Source organism: Brachyistius frenatus, unplaced genomic scaffold (genome assembly GCF_029030835.1).
Source record: "Brachyistius frenatus isolate BFR_SWC_R1_liver_20210118 unplaced genomic scaffold, ASM2903083v1 Contig_4, whole genome shotgun sequence".
In the NCBI taxonomy this organism is placed as follows: domain Eukaryota; kingdom Metazoa; phylum Chordata; class Actinopteri; family Embiotocidae; genus Brachyistius; species Brachyistius frenatus.
Window position 1 is genome coordinate 9,479,394 of NW_027210603.1, and position 12,472 is coordinate 9,491,865.

The 12,472-nt window shown below is 39.4% G+C and overlaps 1 protein-coding gene across 1 annotated transcript in view; it reads right to left on the minus strand.

Annotated features, from left to right (window-relative positions):
* Positions 1-10,355, minus strand: part of cntn3b (contactin 3b) — a 50,572-nt gene extending 40,217 nt beyond the window's left edge. The window contains exons 1-3 of the mRNA XM_069714607.1: positions 9,930-10,355; positions 3,988-4,123; positions 1,738-1,873 (exon numbers count right to left, since the gene is read on the minus strand). Coding sequence (XP_069570708.1) covers positions 1,738-1,873; positions 3,988-4,042 — 191 coding nt within the window. The 5' untranslated portion in view covers positions 4,043-4,123; positions 9,930-10,355. The remainder of the gene's footprint in view (positions 1-1,737; positions 1,874-3,987; positions 4,124-9,929) is intronic.
* Positions 10,356-12,472: the final 2,117 nt, after the last annotated feature.

Here is a 12,472-nt window from a genome sequence, read left to right on the forward strand (position 1 = left end):
GTGATGTTTTTTGATACTTTTATACCTTTGATGCTTAAACATAAAGATAATAATTTAACATTTGAGCTAACTCTGTATCTTAGTCTCTTTTAAAAAAAAAAAGTAGGTTAACTGCTTGGTGTATTGAGACTTTTACATCTACGTGTGTGTGTGTGTGTGTGTGTGTGTGTGTGTGTGTGTGTGTGTGTGTGTGTGTGTGTGTGTGTGTGTGTGTGTGTGTGTGTGTGTGTGTGTGTGTGTGTGTGTGTGTGTGTGTGTGTGTGTGTGTGTGTGTGTGTGTGTGTGTGTGTGTGTGTGCTATGATTGGTGTTTTCCTTGTGACTTTTTGAGGCAATAATATAGGCTACCAACCTCAGTATTCTTGATCAATCCCAACTAGTCTGCTACCCCTAACATCAACAACAGATAGCCGAAAGAATTAGCGGTCTGATCGTTTGGGTGGAAAGGGTGGCCTGGGATGGAGTCAAATTCCCAGCCTGAATTATTCTCTCAGTCCGCCCCTGGCTGGGCTCATTAGTTGGTCACTAATAGTGTCTTTCTGAATTTGACGCTGGATAGGTAATGCAACGTATCGAGGGTTTTTTGGGTGTAGAAGTTGTGGAGCATAAACCCAAAACACTGACCTGGAAGACTTAATGCACTCTGGAAAGCTAATGTGGATTGCAAATTTGGTTAGAGCAGATATGAGGATAGAGTAAAATAGTGGTAATCTGTTTATATCTGCTCTTGTAATACTACGTCAGGCCTCTGCTTGTTCAGCTGGAGAACAAGCTGCAGATAATCCTGAGAACTACACCATTTCACACTCCTGCATTACCACCAAGAACCTGAAAAAAAAAAAAAAAAAAAAACTCTTGAGCAATAAGAAGGCTTTAAGTTGTGGGTGAAATAATGCAATTAATGGTATGGCCTTCATCCCTTGGATAGCTCAGGTTGCACAACAAGTATAATGATACCCCTCCCCCCCCGCTTCTGTGCCTAAACCATGTTTTCAGCGCAGACACATTATAGGAAATGTAAGCATTTAAAGGAATGTCACTCACAAGGTTATTGCCTTTCTCCTCTGCTTGCTGTGCATCTACATGGTGCTGACCAAGCCCCGAAACACAATCTACCACACACACACACACACACACACACACACACAAAACACCGCCAGCTGCCATTTTCAGGCAAGCTCCCCGCACCGCCGGGGAATAGCCAGCAAGATATCAAAGGATCTGTGGTGCAAATGAGTCACCGCAATCTCCTTTTCTCGCCTAATGATTTCTTAAGCCGTGCACCATATTATAAATCATCGGCTTCAGTTTGTGCAGTAGCTTAAATCTTATCATTAATAAAGTTAACCTCACTCATATCTTAGATGTTGGCATATTCACCAACCACAGCGGCAGCTGCCTGACTCAAACTCCACATCATAGCACAGGCTGAACATAGATAAGCTTTTTTCAATTAGAAATGGATGCTTAATTAAGCAGTTGCTCTTTGAAGCCTGTCTTTTTGTTGGATGGTGCATAATCTCTCTCAAGCATTTATGTCCACAAAACGTTGTTCTTTAACAAATCAATAGCAATCAACGCTATCGGTGCCCTCTTTGATTTCTGTGGAAGCGGCAATGAAGATTCACAAGCAATTAAGCACCATTGGATTTTCCCTCATGTGATGTGGAGCACAGAGCAGGTAGACAGCCGAGGCCGAGGCTTGTGCGGAGAATGTAACTTTGATGTGGCAATTTACCTGTATTGTGGAGGAGGGCTCCCCTCTGCCTCGCACGTGATGGTGGCCTGGTGGTCGGGGGAGTTGATCGGCAAAATGAGGTCACTTGGCTCTGTCCTCCATCTTGGCCCTTGGAATATGACATCCTCTGTATAGGCTGGAGGAGAGGGGGAAAAAGTCTATAGTAGTACAAGCTGGAAAATGTGTCACTTTGACCTTAAGAGAAAATACTGGAGAAACAGCAAAAACACAGACTGAGGACAAATAGTTCATCTTGTAAAAATTCACCAACTTTCTGACACACTGTGAATATTACTTTCTAAATATACTACTGTGTATACAGTATATTGCTTCCTATTCTCTGAACAGTGCTGCTCTACAAACACGGGGATCTGTTTCTCTGTATGCTACTGTATTTTTTTTTTTACATAAATATGACACTTGAATAGTGAAAAAAAAAAACACTGACGACGACACTTATTGGGCCAGGCCTCACTCTGTTACTTTATCATAATGATAAATCGTCATGTTGTTGCTCGTGTCCAATATTTGATTAATCTCCCTCCTTCAAAACTCCCTTGTAAAAAACTATGTAAATACAAATATTGCAAAATATGTCACACTGCTTTGGTTATGATGTTAAATATTTAGCTGGCTCAGACCTTTGAGAGTTTTTAATTGAGTCGCAGAGAGTTTGCTGAGAGATACAAGTAAGCTGAGGTGTTCGGAATTAATTGCTTGCCAGGAATAATATTATAACGATAGATAACAACAGTTGAGGACTTAAGTTGATCACTTAAGTTGATCACTTAAGTCAACAATACTTGACTACTAAGGTCGAAATCTTGTTTTTTCATATTTCCACAGTAATTCATGTTTCTTTAGCAAGGAACAGGGTTAATAAATAAAGTAGTGGTATCTATTTTCAGAATATCTACATCATACTACACATGCACAAGTTAATTGAGGCCATAAGGATGCACTCATCTGCCAGCAGCCCTAAAAGGAAAGGATGTGGAACACAATCTGGTACTAAATGAAAGTGGAGTCAACAGACGGCCAGAGTAGGCCTAATTAATATCCTACTGCTAACAGATTGCAGCATGTGGCTAGCAGTTCTACACGTGGTTTTAACCGGTAACCTGTCAGGTTCGGAAAGAAGACAGTGTAATGAATCACAGCTTCACTTGGTTGTTCTTTTGGTGTGTGGTAAAAATTTGAATGAACTTCAAACCAATTTAAAGAAAAAAAAGTGAAATTTGGGGAGAAATGTAAAACTTTCAATACATATTTGTAGCATGATCTACCAAATAAATAATCAAAGAAAATACCACAACAAATTCCTTCTTCCCATAATTTAGTTTGATAGCCGAATACAGACTAATGTGATTTTAAATCAAATGCTGTGCAGGCTAACATCCAAGGGGACGGTTCATTTTGTGAAGTAAGTGCTTTGTCCCAGGCAACATGTCACTTCAGATGTTGATAATGATTGTTATCAGGTGTAGTGACTTTCGAGGTGCTTCCAGTGTATGATCACAGCACTGAATAAGAACAACCACCTATAGGCACAAATCCTGTTGAAAACACTTGTCCGCGAGAAAGGTGAGACTGCTTTGGATGTCGCTCCCTTGGGTACAGGGCCTGAATTACCCATGAGCCAATTTGAATAAAATTCATCGGGATTTACAATGTCATTTGAACTAGGGTTGACATTCTGGTAGAGTGTCTGTGCTTCTCCTGCTCGACTCCCAGGTGGCTGCACAAGGGCAGAATGAGGCACGGTGGCAAGTAGATTGTGCTAAAATGCACGGCTGGATTCATTGCATGGATCCTGATAATGATCAGGACAAGCCATAAGCAGGAATGGGATTGGACTCCCAGTTGTCCCTGACAGTGTACTGAAAGCGTGCAGCAGGACACCACTCTAGGGAACAGCGAAGGACATCACGCTGGAATGCTGTACACATAATGACGACAACTTAATCAGAGTAACCTTTTTGGTCGAGAAGATTTTCTGAGGTTATTTACAACTGTTCTAATTGTGTCACGTTCTCACTAATGGTTGCAAGTACATACATTTCATAGAAATATTGGTTGCTACGACTGACACGCGTTCAGTTTGTGAGTTTGCAGAAAAACTGGAAATAAGAACAAACTACTTTAATCAATATACATTCAAAAACACTCTTTTAGGGAAAATGCTGTGGCAACATAAACCATGACAACAAGTGCAGTGAGACTCAAATATAACGTGTTAAAATATCTTACCTGCAAGGCATCCAGTGATTGATAGCAGAACAATTTGTTTCCATGGTAACATCATCTTCAGTTGCCAAGGGCTAATAAGACTCTCATCCAATTGCTTGTGAATGTAATGCTCTCCCTTGAATACAGGAATTTTAATCTGAAGGGAAAGTAATTATGGATGTGATTAAAATATGACATTTTGATCCAAATACAACATGCGTTCCAAAGCAAAAAAAAAACATGGTTACAATGCTTCTAAGTTACATAATTGTCTCTCATTATTTTTGAGTTACTGTAAGTGAAGAGAAAGTGAATTTTGAGGAAGTGAGAAGCCTGTGTGGAAAAACAGCAGCAGGCATAAACCTCAGGAAACATCCCGGCAGTGCGAGTTTCAGGGGGCACAGACGAAGAAACAGCTGCTAAATGGGCATGTTTTCTTTTACTGTGTGTTTCTCATCCTGCCTAACAAGCTAAATTCAGCAACTTTAAAGAGAAGCCAGGAAGGAAATGATTGACCTCAAAAGATACTTCTCTCTCCCAATTTGACTATTAATAGGAGATGGCAGACTGTGTACCAGCACTCCACAAAATGCCACTTCATACTTTAACAAAGGGTTTGGTGGCTGATTAAATGTAAGCAAAGTGACTGTTTTCATTTTTATATACATAAATAATGTCCCTTGAGATCAACAAAATATACAAGAGGGCCACATAATAAAACAGTAAAAATGGAAGGGTTGACTGGCATAATTTTACACTGAAAGAACCGAAAGTTGTCCTCCATCCTAAACCTTTGTTACCAAAGAAATTATCCATTTAAAAATGTACTCCAACAATCTTACACATCCAGCTCACTTTATAGTCTATTCAGCCTGTAAAATTAGTGACGTATGTGACAATAACATTGACTATATTAAGGCCATTTTTGTCTTCAGTGTTGTAATAACTACAGTCACTCTCAGTAATTGTGTTACTTTGACATTTTAGGAGTTGGTTGTTTCTACAGATGAATCAGTTGTCTTATTTTATCGGCCATTATTGACCTGTCAAAGATATATAGTGGTATCAGCTATATGTCATCCAATAAACTTTTTTTTAAAGAACATAATGCGAAAAAAGATCCTTCAGGTAAATTAGGAGTTGATCTGTTCATGTTTTAGTACTTCTAGTCATTATAGTTATACGTAGTTGTTAATAAGAATATTAGCCAATGTATCATTATTGGAATTTCTTTATTACCTCGTATCTCCATTGGCAATGCCCCCAAAAATCTGTCAGGCTCTACTTATTTCCCATTTACCCAGGAAGTCGGACATGACAGTCAATACCATTTTTGCGACTGGTCTAGGGGCCAATAGCTTCTATTGAGTACCTTTAGTACGGACAAATTGTGGAAATTCTGCAATGTGAAAGTCCTTGGAATTTATTGGCATTGGTTGAGTTTGCATTAATTATTGTTCCCAAATTGGAATTCCCTGAAACGACTGAAAAGTCAAATAGAAAGTAAAGTAATTTGCTCTTAATTAGTGATTAAATGGTGTAACAAATATTCCAATAAGTAGTAAATAACAAGTAATTAATTGTAAATCTTAAACTACGACTCTGTATTGCAAGCTGCAGGTGTAGGGTTAAAAAAATATATATTTTTGTTAGATTGTGGGAAATGTAGGATGTAATGGTTTTAGATGATGAAACTATTTAAAACATACCTCTTGTGAGGCCCACATTTTTGGAATAGCACGATACTTAATTTGCTGAAGTGACCTTTAATATCTCCGGTTGCATTGGGTCATCGCTGGTAATTTATGCAGTGGGACTGCTTGATGGTAGACTTTTCAGTCGTTATATCACAATTTCAATATGCATAATGATAAAAAAAATCACACTGTGATTAAAGATGTTATTCACGTCATCAAGCCCTATTGCCTTTATCACAAAGAGCTGTACTGATGTGCCGCTCTAACCAATGATCAATGACGTAAATGGCCATTAAAACTTTGGAGGCAGAATGGAGAGCTCGAACTCTGTAATTGCAGTAACAGTGGCACAGGAGGGGCTTTGCACAAGCTCTGACCTACATCACAGTAAGTGGAAACTGATACGCCTCTCCGGATTAAGAATTCAATCCAACCCCTCATACTTACAACACAACCCTGTTGTGTGGATTAACCCAGGGCTATCTTTGGAATTCTTGAAACAGACCTAAATACTAACCACTCACTTGTTTCATCAACTTGCAACTGTAGGTATGTAGCTGTGGTTTGACGTGAAAGGCATGGCAACATAAACAAGCGTGTGAAGCACAGTAGATTACAAAGAGGGAAAATCATGCCATTCGCTTGATCATAATTTAATGGCCGGTGCTGGCTTGGCTTGACTTTCTTGATGCCAGAAATTGTTCTTCATGTAGTGTAATTGCAGGCACAGCCAGATTCAGAGTGGATTTCCTGGTGTCTTTCAAAATTTAGGGGCGTTTTGCCACTCTAAAAACCCATCACATTGGATTACACGGTGAGATTCTACTAGTGCAAAAAAAAAAAGTGCGGTGCATTTTTCAGTTTGAGTGCAGTATTAACTGCCATCCGCTTTCTGGAGGATCCAACCTCGTCATCTCAACCAGTCAGTCCAACAGGCTCCAGGATCATGAGAGGAATTTATTCTCAAAAAGACTTTCTTTGAAAGTTGGGTGTCAGACAGTCCACTGTCTCTCCTGATATAATGATTTTTTTTTTTTTTTTTTTTTATTCTGAGAATAAGCTTCATTCTGCACCTTGTAAAATCTGCAACGATGATATAATGTTGGAGCATTTTGTGTATTTTTCTCTGAATTAATAAGTGATTTATATAAGGAGCCAATAGATCATGTTTTTTTAAACATTAAGTGTAAGACGGGAGTGTCACCTTGCCTTGAAGGATTTCAGTTTCAGTGGACAGCTTTTCAATGACTCAGTGAAGAGCTTAAGTGTCTTCATTGCTTTGAGTCTTACTACATTAAAAAAAAAAAAATTATAATTCTATGCCAACACACATTTTTTCAAACATAAATTGTGGCACTTTCAACCTTCAAAAACCTTCAACAGTGTCAAACCTTGCAGAGGTGAATGTCACCTGAAGCTTCCGCGAATCCAAGAGAGAAAAAAAAAAAACAATACTCTGGACACTGAGAAAACTAAAAAGAACTCCTTCTGAGCTTAGAGACGATGAAGGAGGGCTGGCAATTTCTTTGTTCTGCTTTCTCTGCTGAAATGATCAGCAAATGATTGCTCTGCCAAATGTAATGAGGCATCACACTTTCACCTCCACAGAACCAAAACCTAATGGAAGTCATTGGCTAAACACATTCCAGAGTAAATGAGATGACTTCTTGGTTAGTGGGGCTGTTGTTTGGCGCATAATTGATAGGAGAGGTGGTTAAAAGTATCCATTCCCCCCTCGAGGGCAGCATAATTGCAAAAGAATCTAATAAGGAAGGGAGGAAAGGAGATTTTTTTATCATTGCGGCGTGCACACTCAAGGTCTGCATTCAGATCACATGCAGTGCACAAGCAGCACACAGCTAGGATTTGTGGATCACAAATATCAGTCCATGCAAAAAAAAAAAAAAACTGTCAAAGGAACAATAAGTATGAATTCAGTGCTGTATATGATGCATTACCGAAGTAGTTATTGTCTTCATGGCTATCTGCTGCCGTCTCCATTAAAACACTCAGCGGGAGAACCTGGGAGACGGGAATCTGCCACCAGGGGCTTCAATCTGAATACGCAGCTGCTCTGTGCTTCTGCCAGTGAATGAAGAATTCACAATCAACTGTGCACTGATGCCTCCGAATTTACTCTGACTGACTGACAACCTGCACAAGTCTATTTCACATGGACGGATTTAAAAAAAAAAAAAAAAAAAAAACACTAACTGGTTGATTCAAAAAACTAAACTTAAAGATTAATTGTATTTGCAGCTTCGGCTGCAGCTAAATACTCAAAGCGAAATGAAAATAAGAAGCAAATAAGGCGTCACTGTTTGGTATTGATTGCGCCGTAACTCTGCATTACTCTCTAAGGTGAGTAAGTAATTCCTCCCATGGCAAATTATGCATTAAGGTTTCAAATAAAAAGGTATTTCATGTAATTGCCCCATCCCCAACCCAGTCTGAACAGCTGTGCCATTAACATTCATGAAAGAATTGGTTGCATGCATTTTGTCTCCTGAGATGTGTCTTGCCTTTCATTTTAAGCAGAGCCTTTCAGGCAAAAACAAAAGGAAAAGAAAAAAGACACCACTTCACACGTGCAATTGACATGTCACAATTTGTGCATATGAATAAAACACCATAGTTTGTAGGTAAGGTCAGGTTTAAATGTTGAAGGACAAACATATTGCAATAACTATAAGCAGGAGCTTCGATTGTGAAATATCACTCAAGCGAGAGAAAAGCACTTTACACTCAATATGAGCTTTTTTTCACTCACAAATAAAGAAAACTATAATTTTACATTTGCTGATGACCTCATCATACCGTTTTTTTGGGGTTTTTTTTGTGTATATCACAGTAGAACTAAACAGCTGGGCAGGAGGCTCTGCAGACGTTGTACAGCTGTGTATTTCCATGCGAGAAAATCACTAAATCCCTGGAAGACAGCAGGACGCCCCCAGTGACTCCCTTCAATGTTAAACACGGCTGCATCCCTCAGCTGCTGCCTATAACGGGGGGGCAGGAGAGTAAGTGCACTTAAAAAGAGAGGGGAAGCAGCGATCCATTTCTCAACCCCATCATCAGCCACAGGCACATTCCCAGACCCCTCATCCTGGATACCGCCTGCAATACACATGACTCCAGGTCAAGGATGAGGAGCAGGAGACACTCAGGAAGGCTCTTCACATTTTCTTTCCTCATCCTATTCAATTCATTTTACAGCTTTTTTTTTTCCTGGAACAAATACAGAGGAGAAGGCTTCAGAATGTAATTGCCACTCTGCTTCAATCAAATGGGCTTTTGAAAGCAAATGGTGCTACAGTGCAAACTCATCCCTGTACTGCCAATGCTGGATATTGCAACGTTATAGACTAATTCACTGCGTGGCTTCAAAGACACGTCTCACCTCTTATTTGGCTACTTGCTTGTTATTCTCAAAATATGAGCATAGGATCTATAAATAAACATGAATAGATGGGAGAACGATAACAGTCCCTGCTGAATAGTAGGATACTTTGAAGATGCAGCCGGCTGCGTTTTTTCTTTTTTTCCTTTCTGTCCGTTTGCAGTCTGGGTAGAAAAAAAAAAGGAATCCTTGCGTGCTGACCAAATATTTGGTTTTCCAGAAGAAAAAAAAAAAGAGTGTCGCGCTGAGCTGCTAAGACAGTTTCTTTAATAACTATCCCCTATGGGCTTCAACTATCAGGATCCTGTGAAATATTGTGGGGAAAAATTACAACCGTATCAGAATATTATGAAGTTCAATTCAGCATCACAAAATCCCTATTTTAAGAAATCATGTGAGCTCAATCCCCTTTTTCTCAACAGAGACTGGAATAATTGCCTTAACAAGTTAAAGAGAGCTTTTCTCCAGGTTGGACACTCCTGCTGCTGCTGTGTGAATGAGCACAGTAGCACCATATGGAGTTTGTCCTCGATGAGGGAAATGAGCCTCAACAGTCAAAATCCCAGAAGGACCATCCAAACCATTTGAGGCTAGTGAAGAAGGCAATCCTCTGCATCATGCATGCGTGACCATCAGGATGCAGTGCCCCTCTTACAAATGTAGATAAAGCCATCTCGCAAAACGAATAAGGCTTTTTATGTGGGTTTTATTCTGCTTTGTGTCAAATTAAGTTGTGTTTGCTGCTATTGTTCTGCAAAGCAAAGGCATAAAACTTAGAAGAACACAGTTCCTCACGCGTTTCCAATCAAATTGGACGAGAAAATAACATGCAAGCATGCAGTGATGATATTTGACTGGTCACTTACTTGTCCTAGGATGCAGATTTTTTCCTCTTCATTAAATTGCTTTGATTGTAATTCCAATATCCGTTAGATGTGTTGTTTCGCACACATTTTTTTTTTTTTTTTTTTTTCACACCAACTCTTGTCCTCTCAGAAGCCAAAAGAAGCGTTTGCTCTGCGCTCCAGACGGGTTCGCGCTTTGCACTTAATTCTGCTCGCTCGGTGGTTCAAGGATGGGGACTAATGGTAACCTCTGCCTCGGTAGATTCCACAATCACAAGTGAATTTGCTGGCTGAGGACGATACGCGTTACACAGGGGGAGGGGTTGTTCCTCCCCGACCTCCTCGTGTTACACTCCAACAAGATGCTGCCAAGAAAGCAGCGAGGACAGCGGTTGCCTCTGAGCGGAGACTTACATTGTGCGCATCCCCGGGCTCATGCTCTCTTTGTGCGCAGGAAGAAGCGCCCACTGGTGACGCGTGAAAACACCCATCGCAGCACAGTAATGCGCCACCAGCCTATGGGCACCTGCTATCCTTCTACATAAGTGGGTGCACATTTTGAGCTCGGGGTATTGTATCGTTGTGACCGGCAGAGATTTACAAAAAAAGAAAAAGTGTCTGGTAATCACAGGCTTTTCGGTTCACTGAGGAGAATAATCTGAAGATGAGCAAAATGAAGATGGCATTGACCAAATAACCTCATCTGTGAAATGTTTTGTGGTAAATCCATGCAGGCGCTTTGCAGTAAAACTGGTGAACTGGGCTTATGCTGACCAACAGCCCGTGATCAATAAAACCAGGGAACAAACCAGCATGAGCATTAGTAAAACTCATTAGAGATTGCCATGAGACGAACAGTAGGCATATATATATATATATAGGCTATATTAGATGTGGAATAAGCCTTCCTATATATAGAGACCCCTGTTGTTGATAAATTGACATTTAATGTTGTGTATGTTTGGAGAAACTATTTTACTTTGAAGCAGTGCACAGCATGTACCAATAAAGCAATGTAGTATTTACTTGTATGCCCCTTATTTGTGTCATTAAAAGTAAGTCTGGCATGAACCATCCTAATGTAATAAACTTATTAAAGTAAAAGCCCGGACCCACTGACTGATATATATTAATATGTATATATATATATATATATATATATATATATATATAATAAAAAAATATATTAATATATATATAAAACCAGGTGATCTCCGAAGAAACCACTTTCGTGACATTGAGAACCCTGGCTTTAGTCTCAACATACCTCGCTAACCCACTAATCTTGCTTCATAGTACACCCCTTTGGCCATTTCATTGTTGTTTCTGGCAACAGCACGTAGCAGTTTCCAGCCAAAAATGCTCTGATAAACCCACAGTACGCAGATGAACACATTTAGCAATTAGCATAGCATTCAGCTGTTAGACAGACAGATAATATACCTTGGGAGTTGGCTGAGAACAAAACAAAGCGAAAAGGAAAGTGAATATTGTATTTCAATTATTGAGTTGACATGGCTCCAAATAAATGCTTTCGTTGCTCAGTCTCTGATGGGTGTGCAAATGCGCAGCTGTTTGTCAATATGTTTGTCACATAACCTTTATAAGAGTCAAATGTGGTACCCTGGATATTTCAGGGGCTAAAATTCTGTCCACAGTCCTTGTGTTGCTGGTTTGTGTTGTAACCATTCTGGTTATAGTTTTTGTATTCCTTGGGGCGCTTTGATTAACCTTAAAACCGTGAAAAAATAAGGTGCTTTTACTTCAAGTAGTTGTATGACAATATTTGTTTTCGCCAGTAAATGGCAGTATCTGCTCTGGGATGTCAGTGACTGGCACCGTAATCATTTACGGGAGACCAGTCATCCCAGTCAATACACTGTGTTTTTGTTGTATTTGCAGGTGAGAAAGGTGCATTTATATTGATTAATGTCAGAAAACCAGGGAGCTACATAAGGATAGCTTCATTAAGTAACATAGGCATATCAAGCACATATGGCTCCGGTTTGCATTAATAATGGTTTCTTAGTAATGTGATGTACAGAAATTTACATTTAATGTTGTGTATTGGGAAATACTTCAATTTTATAGCAGTTGTAGTGATTATTTCTGTCTGTAATCCAGTCCAGATCCAGTCATAAAGTGAAAGAGTTAAGGCAGGTGCAAGAAACCAAATGCTTATGAAATACATTTTGTTTTATTTGCTAGTCCCTCTAGAATTGTTATTGCTGTTATGGTGGCAATAAAAATGCTTGCTTTTGCAGCTGCTTTTAAAATAACTATGATTAAATTGAGAGAGTTAAAAAAAAAAAAATTCTTTTGTGAGGGTAAAATTGCAGGAATTTTGCCAAAGTTGCAAGTTAAGGTAAGAATTTGGAGCTTTTGTACTGTATGCACAAACAGAAGTTCAAAATACACCTTGAGGTGTGTATACAATTAATTTAACACATTAATTCCCGTGATAAAATACAATTTCCCATAAACCCTGTCACTTTCAGGTTTGGTGGTCATCTATCATGTTTTTTTTTTTTTGGGGGGGGGGTTATAATGAAAGGTAAGCCTTG